General features: G+C 46.8%; 1 protein-coding gene across 1 annotated transcript in view; it reads right to left on the bottom strand.

The window, feature by feature from the left end:
- Window positions 1-17,500, bottom strand: part of LOC124008850 (short transient receptor potential channel 5-like) — a 98,867-nt gene that overhangs the window by 72,137 nt on the left and 9,230 nt on the right. Inside the window, exons 3-6 of the mRNA XM_046320431.1 lie at window positions 11,636-11,815; window positions 11,295-11,339; window positions 10,856-10,948; window positions 10,070-10,273 (exon numbers count right to left, since the gene is read on the bottom strand). Coding sequence (XP_046176387.1) covers window positions 10,070-10,273; window positions 10,856-10,948; window positions 11,295-11,339; window positions 11,636-11,815 — 522 coding nt within the window. The remainder of the gene's footprint in view (window positions 1-10,069; window positions 10,274-10,855; window positions 10,949-11,294; window positions 11,340-11,635; window positions 11,816-17,500) is intronic.

Genomic DNA, 17,500 nt, shown 5'->3' with positions numbered 1-17,500 from the left:
TTATTGGACCATGCTGGTCATTTGTGAACATTTGAACATCTTGGCCATGTTCTGTTATAATCTCCACCCGGCACAGCCAGAAGAGGACTGGCCACCCCACATAGCCTGGTTCCTCTCTAGGTTTCTTCCTAGGCTTTGGCCTTTCTAGGGAGTTTTTCCTAGCCACCGTGCTTCTACACCTGCATTACTTGCTGTTTGGGATTTTAGGCCGGGTTTCTGTACAGCACTTTGAGATATCAGCTGATGTACGAAGGACTATATGAATACATTTGATTTGATTTGATTCATGTCTAAACTCTGGTGTCCAAACACCCAGCACACCCTAGACCTTCTGTCTGAGGACTAACTAGGTTCACCTAATACACACAGGCACAAATGACCTGAGAGCACAGCAGGAAAGGGTGGCCACAGCACTGAAGGGAGTGATTGAAAAACCTTCTTCTACTTTCCCCAACGCACAAGTGGTTATCTCCACCCTGCTACCATACAGCAGGGAAACGCAAATATTTCCCATGACTGTGCCTCAAAACCAAATGTTTTCCTGGCCCACCAGTCCACACTGGACATGAACAGCCTCTATGACCAGGTCCACCTCTACAAGGAAGCAGTGCCCACCTTTTCCATACTTTAATGAAGACAGCTTCTCCATCCTGGAGGGGAAATCAATCATTTCTAGGCCCAGGGACATGTACTAGTCTGTGGTGACCTAAATTCCAGAACTGGACAAGAACCTGACACCCTCAGCACACAGGGGGACAAACACCTACCTGGAGGTGACAGCATCCCCTCCCCCATATGCCCCCCTAGGCACAACTATGACAACATAACCAACAAAAACGGGTCACAACTCCTGCAGCTCTGTCACACGCTGGGTATGTATATAGTCAATGGTAGGCTTCGAGGGGACTCCTATGGTAGGTACACCTATAGCTCTGTTACATCCTGGGTATGTACATAGTCAATGGTAGGCTTTGAGGGGACTCCTATGGTAGGTACACCTATAGCTCTGTTACATCCTGGGTATGTACATAGTCAATGGTAGGCTTCGAGGGGACTCCTATGGTAGGTACACCTATAGCTCTGTTACATCCTGGGTATGTACATAGTCAATGGTAGGCCTCAGGGGACTCCTATGGTAGGTACACCTATAGCTCTGTTACATCCTGGGTATGTACATAGTCCCACTATGGTAGGACCTCAGAGTGGGTTACATAGTCAGTAGGCAGGGGACCCATGGTAGGTACACCTATAGCTCTGTTACATCCTGGGTATGTACATAGTCATGGTAGGCTTCGAGGGGACTCCTATGGTAGGTTCTACAGTCACCTATAGCTCTGTTACATCCTGGGTAGCCTATGGTAGGTACACCTCAAGCTCTGTTACATCCTGGGTATGTACATAGTCAATGGTCAGAGGGGCTATGGTTCACAGTTACATCCTGGGTATGTACATAGTCAATGGTACCTCTATGGTAGGTACACCTATAGCTCTCTCCTGGAGTGTACAGTCAGCCCACTGACCTCAACCCAGAGTCTCTCAGAGTGTTCACAGTCAGCCCACTGACCTCAGAGTGTCTCCAGTCAAGTCTCTCAGAGCATTCACAGTCAGCCCAGAGTCTCTCAGAGTGTTCACAGTCAGCCCACTGACCTCAACCCAGAGTCTCTCAGAGTGTTCACAGTCAGCCCACTGACCTCAACCCAGAGTCTCTCAGAGTGTTCACAGTCAGCCCACTGACCTCAACCCAGAGTCTCTCAGAGTGTTCACAGTCAGCCCACTGACCTCAACCCAGAGTCTCTCAGAGTGTTCACAGTCAGCCCACTGACCTCAACCCAGAGTCTCTCAGAGCGTTCACAGTCAGCCCACTGACCTCAACCCAGAGTCTCTCAGAGTGTTCACAGTCAGCCCACTGACCTCAACCCAGAGTCTCTCAGAGCGTTCACAGTCAGCCCACTGACCTCAACCCAGAGTCTCTCAGAGCGTTCACAGTCAGCCCACTGACCTCAACCCAGAGTCTCTCAGAGCGTTCACAGTCAGCCCACTGACCTCAACCCAGAGTCTCTCAGAGCGTTCACAGTCAGCCCACTGACCTCAACCCAGAGTCTCTCAGAGCGTTCACAGTCAGCCCACTGACCTCAACCCAGAGTCTCTCAGAGCGTTCACAGTCAGCCCACTGACCTCAACCCAGAGTCTCTCAGAGCGTTCACAGTCAGCCCACTGACCTCAACCCAGAGTCTCTCAGAGCGTTCACAGTCAGCCCACTGACCTCAACCCAGAGTCTCTCAGAGCGTTCACAGTCAGCCCACTGACCTCAACCCAGAGTCTCTCAGAGCGTTCACAGTCAGCCCACTGACCTCAACCCAGAGTCTCTCAGAGCGTTCACAGTCAGCCCACTGACCTCAACCCAGAGTCTCTCAGAGCGTTCACAGTCAGCCCACTGACCTCAACCCAGAGTCTCTCAGAGTGTTCACAGTCAGCCCACTGACCTCAACCCAGAGTCTCTCAGAGTCTCTCAGAGTGTTCACAGTCAGCCCACTGACCTCAACCCAGAGTCTCAGAGTCAGCCCACTGACCTCAGCCCAGAGTCTCTCAGAGTGTTCACAGTCAGCCCACTGACCTCAACCCAGAGTCTCTCAGAGTGTTCACAGTCAGCCCACTGACCTCAACCCAGAGTCTCTCAGAGCGTTCACAGTCAGCCCACTGACCTCAACCCAGAGTCTCTCAGAGCGTTCACAGTCAGCCCACTGACCTCAACCCAGAGTCTCTCAGAGTGTTCACAGTCAGCCCACTGACCTCAACCCAGAGTCTCTCAGAGCGTTCACAGTCAGCCCACTGACCTCAACCCAGAGTCTCTCAGAGTGTTCACAGTCAGCCCACTGACCTCAACCCAGAGTCTCTCAGAGCGTTCACAGTCAGTCCACTGACCTCAACCCAGAGTCTCTCAGAGCGTTCACAGTCAGCCCACTGACCTCAACCCAGAGTCTCTCAGAGCGTTCACAGTCAGCCCACTGACCTCAACCCAGAGTCTCTCAGAGCGTTCACAGTCAGCCCACTGACCTCAACCCATAGTCTCTCAGAGCGTTCACAGTCAGCCCACTGACCTCAACCCAGAGTCTCTCAGAGCGTTCATAGTCAGCCCACTGACCTCAGAGCGTTCACAGTCAGCCCACTGACCTCAACCCAGAGTCTCTCAGAGCGTTCACAGTCAGCCCACTGACCTCAACCCAGAGTCTCTCAGTGTTCACAGTCAGCCCACTGACCTCAGAGTGTTCACAGTCAGCCCACTGACCTCAGAGTGTTCACAGTCAGCCCACTGACCTCAGAGTGTTCACAGTCAGCCCACTGACCTCAGAGTGTTCACAGTCAGCCCACTGACATCCCTATCAGACCACAGCAAAATCACAGTCTACTTCAACAGAACAATACTCAATCATGAGGCATCAAAGCCGAAGGAACTGAGTAACATTAATAAATGCTATAGATGGAAGGAATGCAGTTTGTAAACCTACCAAAAAACTATTAGGCAACAACAAATTATATCCCTTCTAGACAATTTCCTGGGTAAAACGTTCCACTGTAATAGTGAAGGTGTAAACTTGGCAGTAGAAAACCTAAATAGTATATTTGACCTCTCAGCTTCCCTATCAAATCTAAAAATCTCAAATAGAAAACCGAAGAGAATGAACAACAATGACAAATGGTTTGATGAAGAATGCAAAAACCTAAGAAAGAAATGGAGAAACCTATCCAACCAAAAACATAGAGACCCGGAAAACCTGAGTCTACGCCTTCACTATGGTGAATCACTAAGACAATACAGAAATACACTACGGAACAAGAAGGAACAGCACATCAGAAATCAGCTTAATGTAATTGAAGAATCTATAGACTCTAACCACTTCTGGGAAAATTGGAAAACACTAAACAAACAACAACACAAAGAATTATCTATCCAAAATGGAGATGTATGGGTAAACCACTTCTCCAATCTTTTTGGTTCTATAACAAAGAATAAAGAGCAAAAACATATACATGATCAAATACAGATCTTAGAATCAACTATTAAAGACGACCAGAACCCACTGGATTCTCCAATTACATTGAATGAGCTACAGGACAAAATAAAAAACCCTCCAACCCAAAAAGGCCTGTGGTGTCGATGGTATCCTCAATGAAATGATCAAATATACAGACAACAAATTCCAATTGGCTATACTAAAACTCTTTAACATCATTCTTAGCTCTGGCATCTTCCCCAATATTTGGAACCAAGGTCTGATCACCCCAATCCACAAAAGTGTAGACAAATTTGACCCCAATAACTACCATGGGATATGCATCAACAGCAACCTTGGGAAAATCCTCTGCATTGTGATTAACAGAAGACTGGTACATGTCCTCAGTGAAAACAATGTACTGAGCAAATGTCAAATTGGCTTTTTACCAAATTACCGTACAACAGACCATGTATTCACCCTGCACACCCTAATTGACAATCAAACAAAAAAAGGCAAAGAGGCAAAGAGAGAGGACACAGTGGCAGAATACCTGACCACTGTGACTGACCCAAACTTAAGGAAAGCTTTGACTATGTACAGACTCAGTGAGCATAGCCTTGCTATTGAGAAAGGCCATCGTAGGCAGACATGGCTCTCAAGAGAAGACAGGCTATATTTCCCTCAGATTACACAGATCCACAAAGAATTCGAAAACAAACCCAATTTTGATAAACTCCCATATCTGCTGGGTGAAATAACACAGTATGACTTCACAGCAGCAAGATTTGTGACCTGTTGCCACGAGAAAAGGGCAACCAGTGAAGAACAAACCCCATTGTAAATACAACACATATTTATGCTTATTTATTTTCCCTTGTGTACCCTTAACCATTTGTACATCGTTGCAACACTGTATATATACGTAATATGACATTTGTAATGTCTTTATTGTTTTGAAACTTCTGTATGTGTAATGTTTAATGTTAATTTTTATTGTTTATTTCACTTTTGTATATTATCTACCTCACTTGCTTTGGCAATATTAACACATGTTTCCCATGCCGAGAGAGAGAGAGAGAGAGAGAGAGAGAGAGAGAGAGAGAGAGAGAGAGAGAGAGAGAGAGAGAGACATGATCTTCTCAGGAGCAAACGGATGTTACCTAAAGGATGCTCTCCACTCAACCCCTCCATCTAACATCCATCAACTCCTAATCCTTTAATCCCTCTCTTTCTCCGTCCTTTAATAATTCCTCCACCTGTCAAATTCTTTCCATCTCAGTGTTCTCACCTCAGAACATTGCAGACAGTCCCTTCATTCCTTCTCTCTCTCTCTGTCTCTCTGTCTCTCTCTCTCTCTTTCTCTGTCTCTCTCTCTCTCTCTCTCTTTGTGTGTCTCTGTGTGTGTGTCTCTCTGTCTCTCTGTCTCTCTCTCTCTCTCTCTCTTTCTCTGTCTCTGTCTCTTTCTCTCTCTCTCTTTCTCTGTCTCTGTCTCTGTCTCTCTCTCTCTCTCTCTCTCTCTCTCTCTCTCTCTCTCTCTCTCTCTCTCTCTCTCTCTCTCTCTCTCTCTCTCTCTCTCTCTCTGTCTCTCTCTTTGTGTGTCTCTGTGTGTGTGTCTCTCTCTCTCTCTCTCTCTCTCTCTCTCTCTCTCTCTCTCTCTCTCTCTCTCTCTCTCTCTCTCTCTCTCTCTCTCTCTCTCTCTCTCTCTCTCTGTGTGTCTCTGTGTGTCTCTTTGTCTCTGTGTGTGTCTCTGTCTCTCTCTCTCAATTCAATACAAATGGCTTTATGAGTACATTACCAAAGTAAAGTCCTAAGCCTCCACGTTATGTACTGTTTGATAGTTTCGCAAGACTAGAAAGCATGCTTGAGTTTGTTGTCTTCCTGTATTGAACACAGAACACAGAACTTAAGTTCGATCTATTATTAACGTTTAAAAATACCTGAAGTGTCTAGTTCTGATAGTTCATAACATTCTAGTTCTGATAGTTCATAACATTCTAGATCTGATAGTTCATAACATTCTAGTTCTGATAGTTCATAACATTCTAGTTCTGATAGTTCATAACATTCTAGATCTGATAGTTCTAAACAATCTAGTTCTGATAGTTCATAACATTCTAGTTCTGATAGTTCTAAACAATCTAGTTCTGATAGTTCATAACATTCTAGATCTGTCACGCCTTGGTCATTGTATTTTGTGTTTTTGTTATATGTGTGGGTAGGCCAGGGTGTGACATGGGTTTATATGTTGTGTTTCGTATTGGGGTTTTATTAGCATTGGGATTGTGTATGATTAGGGGTGTGTCTAGTTAGGCTTGGCTGCCTGAGGCGATTCTCAATTAGAGTCAGGTGCTTATCGTTGTCTCTGATTGGGAACCGTATTTAGGTAGCCTGAGTTCGCTTTGTATTTTGTGGGTGTTTGTTTCTGTCTCTGTGTTGTAGTCACCAGATAGGCTGTAATTAGTTTCACGTTCCGTTCTGTTGTTTTTGTATTTCAGTTATTTCATGTACACGCTGCATTTCGGTCCGACTTTCTTCATTCAACAGATGAACGCCGTTACAGAAACACCCACCACTCACAGACCGAGCAGTGTGTAAACTGGCAGGAGCTAAAGGAGGACGTTATGGACAGCAGAAGCATGGAGTATACGACGTGGGAAGAAATCGACAGGTGGGCGGCCGACCCAGAGCGAGTGCAGGAGCCCGCCTGGGATTCCCTGCAGCAATGCGAAGAGGGCTATAGACAAATGGAGTCTAAAAGGAAAACACGGCAACGCAGAGCGCAAAACGAAAGTAACCCCCAAATATTTATTGGGGGAGAGCGCAGAGAGAGAGTGGCTGAGTCAGGAGTCAGACCTGAGCCTACTCTCCCTGTTAATCGTGAAGAGCAGTTGCAGTGGGAGAGGCTGCACCACTTGGAGAATTGGACATGGGAGGAGGAATTAGACGGTAAAGGACTTTGGGCTCAGCCTGGAGAATATCGCCGTCCCAAGGAAGAAATAAAAGGGGCTAAAGCGGAGAGGCGCAGGTATGAGGAGGCAGCACGGCGACGCGGTTGGAAGCCGGAAAAGCAGTCCCAAAAAATTATTGGGGGGGGCTAGAAGGGAGAATAGTTATGCCAGGTAGGAGACCTGCGCAAACTCCCTGTGCTCACCGTTGGGCTAGAGAGACCGGGCAGGCACCGTGTTATGCTATGGAGCGCACGGTGTTTCCAGTGCGGGTGCAGAGCCAGGTGCGGCACATACCAGCCCTTCATATTGGCCGGGCTAGAGTGGGCATCGAGCCAGGTAAGCTTGGGCAGGCTCGGTGCTCAAGAGCTCCAGTGCGCCTGCACGGTCCGGTCTATCCAGAGCCACCTCTACACACCAGTCCTCCGGTAGCAGCTCCCCGCACCAGGCTTCCTATGCGTGTCCTAGATCCAGTACCACCAGTTCCAGCACAACGCACCAGGCCTCCAGTGCGCCTCGTCTGTTCAGCGCAGCCAGCGCTTTTCTCCTCTCCTGCGCTGCCGGAGTCTCCCGCCTGTTTAGCGCAGCCAGAGCCTTTCTCCTCTCCTGCGCTGCCGGAGTCGCCGGTCTGTCCAGCGCCACCAGCGCCGTCAGTCTGCCCAGCGCCGCCAGTCTGCCCAGCGTCGCCAGTCTGCCAGGATCCGCCAGAAGTGCCAGTCTGCCAAGATCCGCCAGAAGTGCCAGTCTGCCAAGATCTTCTAGATCGGCCAGACAACCTGAATCATCCAGTTCCACCAGCCAGCCAGGATTTACCGGAGCCTACTACCTGCCTGAGCTTCCTCTCAGTACTGGGCTTCCTCTCAGTACTGGGCTTCCTCTCAGTACTGGGCTTCCTCTCAGTACTGGGCTTCCTCTCAGGACTGGGCTTCCTCTCAGTACCGGGCTTTCCCTCAGTACCGGGCTTCCCCTCAGTACCGGGCTTCCCCTCAGTCCCGGACTGTTTCGGTCCCGAGCTGCCCCTCAGTCCCGGGCTGCCCCTCTGTCCCGAGCTGCCCCTCTGTCCCGGGCTGCCCCTCTGTCCCGGGCTGCCCCTCTGTCCCGGGCTGCCCCTCTGTCCCGAGCTGCCCCTCTGTCCCGAGATGCCCCTCTGTCCCGAGATGCCCCTCTGTCCTGAGATGCCCCTCTGTCCTGAGATGCCCCTCTGTCCTGAGATGCCCCTCTGTCCTGAGATGCCACTCTGTCCTGAGATGCCCCTCTGTCCTGAGATGCCCTTCTGTCCTGAGATGCCCCTCTGTCCCGAGCTGCCCCTCTGCTCCTCAGTTATGTGGGGATCTGGGTGAGGACTATTAGGCCATGGTCGGCGGAGAAGGTGGATTATCCTAGGACGCGAAGGGGAGGAAATAGGACATTTATGGAGTGGGGTCCACGTCCCGAGCCAGAACCGCCACCATGGCGGTTTTGTGTAGCGCCTGCTACGCTAGTTCTTTTGTTTACAACTGGTTCAGGTGGTTCAGGAGGGTGCATGCTATCAGATAATAGCTTCTCATGCTTTCGCCGAAAAGCATGTTTAAAATCTGACATGTTGGCTGGATTCACAACGGGTGTAGCTTTAATTGAGTACCCTGCATGTGTGGCATTCTGTTTTCCCAGATTATGATTCCTCACTCAAAACTTTCTCCAGCATGGAGACAGTACCACTAAGCCAGGGTTGAACATAGTGTCTCCTACCACTAAGCCAGGGTTGAACATAGTGTCTCCTACCACTAAACCAGGGTTAAACATAGTGTCTCCTACCACTAAACCAGGGTTGAACATACAGTAGTTAGTGTCTCCTACCACTAAACCAGGGTTAAACATAGTGTCTCCTACCACTAAACCAGGGTTAAACATAGTGTCTCCTACCACTAAACCAGGGTTAAACATAGTGTCTCCTACCACTAAGCCAGGGTTGAACATACAGTAGTTAGTGTCTCCTACCACTAAACCAGGGTTAAACATAGTGTCTCCTACCACTAAACCAGGGTTAAACATAGTGTCTCCTACCACTAAACCAGGGTTAAACATAGTGTCTCCTACCACTAAGCCAGGGTTGAACATAGTGTCTCCTACCACTAAACCAGGGTTAAACATAGTGTCTCCTACCACTAAACCAGGGTTGAACATAGTGTCTCCTACCACTAAACCAGGGTTGAACATAGTGTCTCCTACCACTAAACCAGGGTTGAACATAGTGTCTCCTACCACTAAGCCAGGGTTGAACATAGTGTCTCCTACCACTAAGCCAGGGTTAAACATAGTGTCTCCTACCACTAAACCAGGGTTAAACATAGTGTCTCCTACCACTAAACCAGGGTTAAACATAGTGTCTCCTACCACTAAGCCAGGGTTAAACATAGTGTCTCCTACCACTAAGCCAGAGTTGAACATAGTGTCTCCTACCACTAAGCCAGGGTTGAACATAGTGTCTCCTACCACTAAACCAGGGTTAAACATAGTGTCTCCTACCACTAAACCAGGGTTAAACATAGTGTCTCCTACCACTAAGCCAGGGTTGAACATAGTGTCTCCTACCACTAAACCAGGGTTGAACATAGTGTCTCCTACCACTAAACCAGGGTTAAACATAGTGTCTCCTACCACTAAACCAGGGTTAAACATACAGTAGTTAGTGTCTCCTACCACTAAACCAGGGTTAAACATACAGTAGTTAGTGTCTCCTACCACTAAACCAGGGTTAAACATAGTGTCTCCTACCTCTAAACCAGGGTTAAACATACAGTAGTTAGTGTCTCCTACCACTAAACCAGGGTTAAACATAGTGTCTCCTACCTCTAAACCAGGGTTAAACATACAGTAGTTAGTGTCTCCTACCACTAAACCAGGGTTAAACATAGTGTCTCCTACCACTAAACCAGGGCTAAACATAGTGTCTCCTACCACTAAACCAGGGTTAAACATACAGTAGTTAGTGTCTTCTACCACTAAACCAGGATTAAACATAGTGTCTCCTACCACTAAACCAGGGTTAAACATAGTGTCTCCTACCACTAAACCAGGGTTAAACATACAGTAGTTAGTGTCTCCTGCCACTAAACCAGGGTTAAACATACAGTAGTTAGTGTCTCCTACCTCTTTGTGTTGGTACTTGATGGCCAGTTTGAGTTTGGCCAGGTCGTGGCTGGTCTCTCTGGAGTCCAGTTCTTCACTGTCATCTCTGTGGTTCAGTATAGTCTCCAGCTCTCTGCTGCTCCTAGCCTGGTCCAACAGGTCTTTAGCAAACAGCTTACACTGCTGAGACAGCTCCTCATACTCCTGACGAAACTCATTCTCCACCTAGGAAGAGGAATAGACAGGTTATTAACTGTTATAAAGCCTTTATAACCCTTTATAAACATATTATAAACACCACACTGCTGAGACAGCTCCTCATACTCCTGGCGAAACTCATTCTCCACCTAGGAAGAGGAATAGACAGGTTATTAGCTGTTATAAAGCCTTCATAACCCTTTATAAACATATTATAAACACCACACTGCTGAGACAGATCCTCATACTCCTGGCGAAACTCATTCTCCACCTAGGAAGAGGAATAGACAGGTTATTAGCTGTTTTAAAGCCTTTATAACCCTTTATAAACATATTATAAACACCACACTGCTGAGACAGCTCCTCATACTCCTGGTGAAACTCATTCTCCATCTAGGAAGAGGAATAGACAGGTTATTAACCTTTATAGCTGTTTATAAACATGTTATGAACACCACGCTGCTGGGACAGTTTAAACAGGTTAAACACTCTATTAAGATCTTATAATGCCTTTATGAAGGTTTTAAATGAATATTATGAAGTAACACAGTGGTCATAACCACTTATGAAGGCTCTATAACCCTGTTTTAAACTGCTGGGGCAACAGACCTTGCTGAGCTCTTTGAGTTCCCAGCCCAGTCTGAAGGCCGTGAGGATGGGGTCTTCACTGGAGAGAGAGATGAGCGAGGGAGAGGCCAGCGCCTTATAGATGTTCAGACTGGAGGAGACAGAGAGGGAGAGGAGAGGATGAGAGAGGGAGAGGCCTTATAGATGTTCAGACGAGACCTGGAGTGACGAAGGCTGTCCACCTATAGGGAGGAGACAGAGAGGAGAGGAGAGGATGAGAGAGGGAGAGGCCTTATAGATGTTCAGACGAGACCTGGAGTGACGTAGGCTGTCCACCTACAGGGAGGAGACAGAGAGGAGAGGAGAGGATGAGAGAGGGAGAGGCCTTATAGATGTTCAGACGAGAGACGAGACCTGGAGTGACGTAGGCTGTCCACCTATAGGGAGGAGACAGAGAGGAGAGGATGAGAGAGGGAGAGGCCTTATAGATGTTCAGACGAGACCTGGAGTGACGTAGGCTGTCCACCTACAGGGAGGAGACAGAGAGGAGAGGAGAGGAGAGGATGATGGTTCTGCTATGTTTGTTTGTTTGTTTGTTTGTTTGTTTGTTTGTTTGTTTGTTTGTTTGTTTGTTTGTTTGTTTGTTTGTTTGTTTGTTTGTTTGTTTGTTTGTTTGTTTGTTTGTTTGTTTGTTTGTTAGTTATAGGTACATGTACATGTTAATAATACTCTGAAACTTCAATTGAAACTCGACTTTCATCATGTGTTTTGCTGGATGCATTTCGGATACAGAAAGGACAACAGATCAGGAGAGAAGCTCACCTCAGAACTAGAAACACACTGCACACAGTCACATCGTATCTGATGAGGCCTGGGGATGGCCACTTTCCTCTGCACCAGTAGTTTAATGATCTCATAGTTGTTGGTGTGAGCTGCCAAGATGACTGGAGTTATGTCTGGAGTAAACTCTGAGAACTGACTGTCCATCATCAGAGAGGGGACCTGGAGAGGTAATGAACAGTAAGATACTAGTTATTAACAGTCTATAAACAGCTTATAAACCCATTATGACAGGAAGGATTATGACACAATAATTACAGTGTTTCCTCTACCATTTCACCACGATACTGACCTGTTTCAATACGCTGATCTGACCTGTTTCAATACGCAGAGACAATATCCCTGATCTGACCTGTTCTAATACACAGAGACAATATCCCTGATCTGACCTGTTCTAATACACAGAGACAATATCCCTGATCTGACCTGTTTCAATACACAGAGACAATATCCCTGATCTGACCTGTTTCAATACACAGAGGCAATATCCCTGATCTGACCTGTTTCAATACTCAGAGACAATATCCCTGATCTGACCTGTTTCAATACTCAGAGACAATATCCCTGATCTGACCTGTTTCAATACTCAGAGACAATATCCCTGATCTGACCTGTTTCAATACGCAGAGACAATATCCCTGATCTGACCTGTTTCAATACTCAGAGACAATATCCCTGATCTGACCTGTTTCAATACGCAGAGACAATATCCCTGATCTGACCTGTTTCAATACGCAGAGACAATATCCCTGATCTGACCTGTTTCAATACGCAGAGACAATATCCCTGATCTGACCTGTTTCAATACTCAGAGACAATATCCCTGATCTGACCTGTTTCAATACGCAGAGACAATATCCCTGATCTTACCAGTGCATGTAGCGATCTCTTGTTTTTAAGTAGGTCACACATAATATATCTCTCACACACCAATTCACCCTGAATCAAACTAAATGTTCTCCATTTGGGTTTATGATTATTCTCATCCACCCATTTTCTTTTCATATTGAATCAACAGTTGTTTTTAAAAATCATATCTATGTCTCCCTTCATTTGTTTTTTTTGTGCAGATGTTCAACGTTGTCTCGTAGATGTTGATGTGTGGAATTTCCTGAGGAAATCTTCTTCAGACCACGCGTATCTCGATGGACACCGAGAGGGGGCACAGGTTGAGTTTAGAGCACGCGTACCTCGATGGACACCGAGAGGGGGCACAGGTTGAGTTTAGAGCACGCGTATCTCGATGGACACCGAGAGGGGGCACAGGTTGAGTTTAGAGCACGCGTATCTCGATGGACACCGAGAGGGGGCACAGGTTGAGTTTAGAGCACGCGTATCTCGATGGACACCGAGAGGGGGCACAGGTTGAGTTTAGAGCACGCGTATCTCGATGGACACCGAGAGGGGGCACAGGTTGAGTTTAGAGCACTTCTATCTCGATGGACACCGAGAGGGGGCACAGGTTGAGTTTAGACCACGCGTATCTTGATGGACACCGAGAGGGGGCACAGGTTGAGTTTAAAGCATGCGTACCTCGATGGACACCGAGAGGGGGCATAGGTTGAGTTTAGAGCACGCGTATCTCGATGGACACCGAGAGGGGGCACAGGTTGAGTTTAGAGCAGGCGCATCTCGATGGACACCGAGAGGGGGCACAGGTTGAGTTTAGAGCACTCGTATCTCGATGGACACCGAGAGGGGGAACAGCTTGAGTTTAGAGCAGGCGTATCTCGATGGACACCGAGAGGGGGCACAGGTTGAGTTTAGAGCACGTGTACCTCGATGGACACCGAGAGGGGGCACAGGTTGAGTTTAGAGCGCAGAAACCTCAGTTTAAGCTAACGTTGTAATGGTTGTTGAATTCCTAACCATACCACGGGGAGCAGTGGCTACACGGCTGGAAATTGTTCAACTCTGAGATTATCGATCCCGACAGAATAAGAGCAAATCTTAGATATGAATCTTAGATACTAGTCTGCAGCTAGAAATGATGTGAACCTGGGATGTGACAACCGCCAAAACATCTATTCTATGAGAACATTTCTGAATGGTACTCTAAATTATCCATTCTAACCACAAAAGACTTGATCTCCAGGGAAGCAGAGAGAGAGACGGTGATGAACTGACTCTCCAACAGAAGAACTGACTCTCCAACAGAAGAACTGACTCTCCAATAGAAGAACTGACTCTCCAATAGAATAACTGACTTTCCAACAGAAGAACTGACTATCCAACAGAATAACTGACTCTCCAACAGAAGAACTGACTCTCCAACAGAAGAACTGACTCTCCAACAGAAGAACTGACTCTCCAATAGAAGAACTGACTCTCCAACAGAAGAACTGACTCTCCAATAGAAGAACTGACTCTCCAATAGAAGAACTGACTCTCCAATAGAAGAACTGACTCTCCAACAGAACGACTGACGATTCCTACAGAAGGACTGACTCTCCAACAGAAGAACTGACTCTCCAATAGAAGAACTGACTCTCCAACAGAACGACTGACGATTCCTACAGAACGACTGACGATTCCTACAGAACGACTGACGATTCCTACAGAAGGACTGACGATTCCAACAGAGATCACGACGATTCCATCAGAGATCACGACGATTCCAACAGAGATCACTCTAGTTATTGATGCTTGCTCTAGTTATTGATGCTCGCTCTAGTTATCAACGCTAACTCTAGTTATCAACACTAGCTCTAGTTATCAACGCTAACTCTAGTTATCAATGCTAAACTATAGTTATCAACGCTAACTCTAGTTATCAATGCTAACTCTAGTTATCAACGCTAGCTCTAGTTATCAACGCTAACTCTAGTTATCAATGCTAACTCTAGTTATCAATGCTAAGTCTAGTTATCAACGCTAGCTCTAGTTATCAACGCTAACTCTAGTTATTGATGCTAGCTCTAGTTATCAATGCTAACTCTAGTTATCAACGCTAACTCTAGTTATTGATGGTAGCTCTAGTTATCAATGCTAACTCTAGTTATCAACGCTAACTCTAGTTATTGATGGTAGCTCTAGTTATCAATGCTAACTCTACTTATCAACGCTAACTCTAGTTATTGATGGTAGCTCTAGTTATCAATGCTAACTCTAGTTATCAACGCTAACTCTAGTTATCAACTCTTTTAATCTTGCCAAAGACACGACATTTGTAACTTATTTTGTACGTAATGTTTCTGTCACCGTATCTTACGGCAGAAAAGAGCGATCACTCACCTCGGATTAGACACAGAGCTTCTGGATATCAGGACAGAGATCACTCACCTCGGATTAGACACAGAGCTTCTGGATATCAGGACAGAGATAACTCACCTCGGATTAGACACAGAGTTTCTAGATATCAGGACAGAGATCACTCACCTCGGATTAGACACAGAGCTTCTGGATATCAGGACAGAGATCACTCACCTCGGATTAGACACAGAGCTTCTGGATATCAGGACAGCGATCACTCACCTCGGATTAGACAGAGAGCTTCTGGATATCAGGACAGCGATCACTCACCTCGGATTAGACACAGAGCTTCTGGATATCAGGACAGCGATCACTCACCTCGGATTAGACACAGAGCTTCTGGATATCAGGACAGCGATCACTCACCTCGGATTAGACACAGCTTCTGGATATCAGGACAGAGATCACTCACCTCGGATTAGACACAGAGCTTCTGGATATCAGGACAGCGATCACTCACCTCGGATTAGACACAGAGCTTCTGGATATCAGGACAGCGATCACTCACCTCGGATTAGACACAGAGCTTCTGGATATCAGGACAGCGATCACTCACCTCGGATTAGACACAGAGCTTCTGGATATCAGGACAGCGATCACTCACCTCGGATTAGACAAAGAGCTTCTGGATATCAGGACAGCTATCACTCACCTCGGATTAGACAGAGAGCTTGTAGATATCAGGACAGCGATCACTCACCTCGGATTAGACAGAGAGCTTGTAGATATCAGGACAGCGATCAGTCACCTCGGATTAGACAAATATTTTTTCTTCAACAAGCAGGATGCACAGGATGTACTTCAGACACCCGACAAAGCCGAATTCCAGTTATTGGCAAGAGAAAGAGACGCAGGTACAGAGAACACAGAGCCGGGTGCCTCGTAGTGATAAACAGAAGACGAGTGGGAAAGCTGCCTTTACCGTCAATACTACTCGCCAACGTGCAATCATTGGACAATAAATGAGACGAGGTATGATCACGAATATCCTACCAACGGGACATCAAAAAACGGTAATATCCTTTGTTTCACCGAATCGTGACGACATGGATATTCAGCTGGCGGGATATACGTTCTACCGGCAGGATAGAACTGCATGGGGGGAGGGGGGGGGGGTCTGTGCATATTTGTAAACAACAGCTGGTGCATGAAATCCTAGGATGTCTCTATATTTTGTTTGACTGAAGTAGAGTATCTCATGATAAGCTATAGACCACACTATTTGTCAAGAGAGTTTTCATCTATATTTTATGTGGCTGTTTATTTACCACCACAGACAGATGCTGGCTCTAAGACCCCACTCAGTCAGCTGTATAAAGAAATAAGAATCCCAATGTCCGGACTTTAATGCAGGGAAACTTAAATCAGTTTTACCTCATTTCTATCAGCATGTTCAATGTGCAACCAGAGGGGAAACAAAGTCTAGACCACCTTTACTCCACACAGAGACACATACAAAGCTCTCCCTCGCCCTCCATTCGGAAAATCTGAAATAATTATATCCTCCTGATTCCTGCTTACAAGCAAAAATTAAAGCAGGAAGCACCAGTGACTCAGTCAATAAAAATGCTGTCATATGAAGCAGATGCTAAACTACAGGACTGTACACCACATCAGTCACTGCCTTTATCAATAAGTGTATCAAGGACTTTGTCAACCACAATGACAGTACGTGCATACCCCAACCAGAAGCCATGGATTACAGGCAACATTCACACTGAGTTAAAGGGTAGAGCTGCTGCTTTTCAAGGTGCAGGACTTTACCCTGGAAGCTCAAACAGGAAACCATCAAACAGGAAAAGAGCCAATACAGGACAAAGTTGGACACCGGCTCCGACACTCGTCAGATGTGGCCTGCAAACTATTACAGACTACAAAGGGAAGCACAGCCGCATGCTTCCCAGTGACACCTGGGGGTTTAAGGTTTGGGTTGAAATAGAATGAGTTCCTTTCACTGGGGTTTGAACACGTAACCCTGAGAGACGGAACTTATTGGTTTACGCCCATCCTCCATCCCCGCCCACAACACCCTAGCAAGCCAATAGGCTCAAAGGTGCCTACTTGATGGTAAAATAACTCACCTTTGAGCCTATTGGCCAGTTTTGAAGGCATCTCCTGACATCCTGGGGACCTGGCTGTGAACAGTTAGTGAAATGAATGTACTTCGGGAATTTTATGAGGATTCAAATTAGCTGTTCGCAAAAGCAGCAGCTATTCTTCCTGGGGTCCAACACAGAACATGAATCGTGACATCATACAGAACATGGACATCATACAGAATAGGACAGAAATACATAAATACTGGGAGTACAGGGGGAGAAAGAGGAGGACAGGAGGAGAAAGAGGAGGACAGGAGGAGAAAGAGGAGGACAGGAGGAGAAAGAGGAGGACAGGAGGAGAAAGAGGACAGGAGGAGAAAGAGGAGGACGGGGGGAGAAAGAGGAGGACAGGGGGAGAAAGAGGAGGACAGGAGGAGAAAAAGGAGGACAGGGGGAGAAAGAGGAGGCCAGGAGGAGAAAGAGGAGGATGGGGGAGAAAGAGGAGGACGGGGGGGGAGAAAGAGGAGGACAGGAGGAGAAAGAGGAGGACGGGGGG

The sequence above is a fragment of the Oncorhynchus gorbuscha genome, linkage group LG21 (assembly GCF_021184085.1).
Source record: "Oncorhynchus gorbuscha isolate QuinsamMale2020 ecotype Even-year linkage group LG21, OgorEven_v1.0, whole genome shotgun sequence".
NCBI lineage: Eukaryota > Metazoa > Chordata > Actinopteri > Salmoniformes > Salmonidae > Oncorhynchus > Oncorhynchus gorbuscha.
The sequence above is the reverse complement of the archived record's forward strand: the minus strand, read 5'-3'. Positions and strand labels throughout refer to the sequence as shown.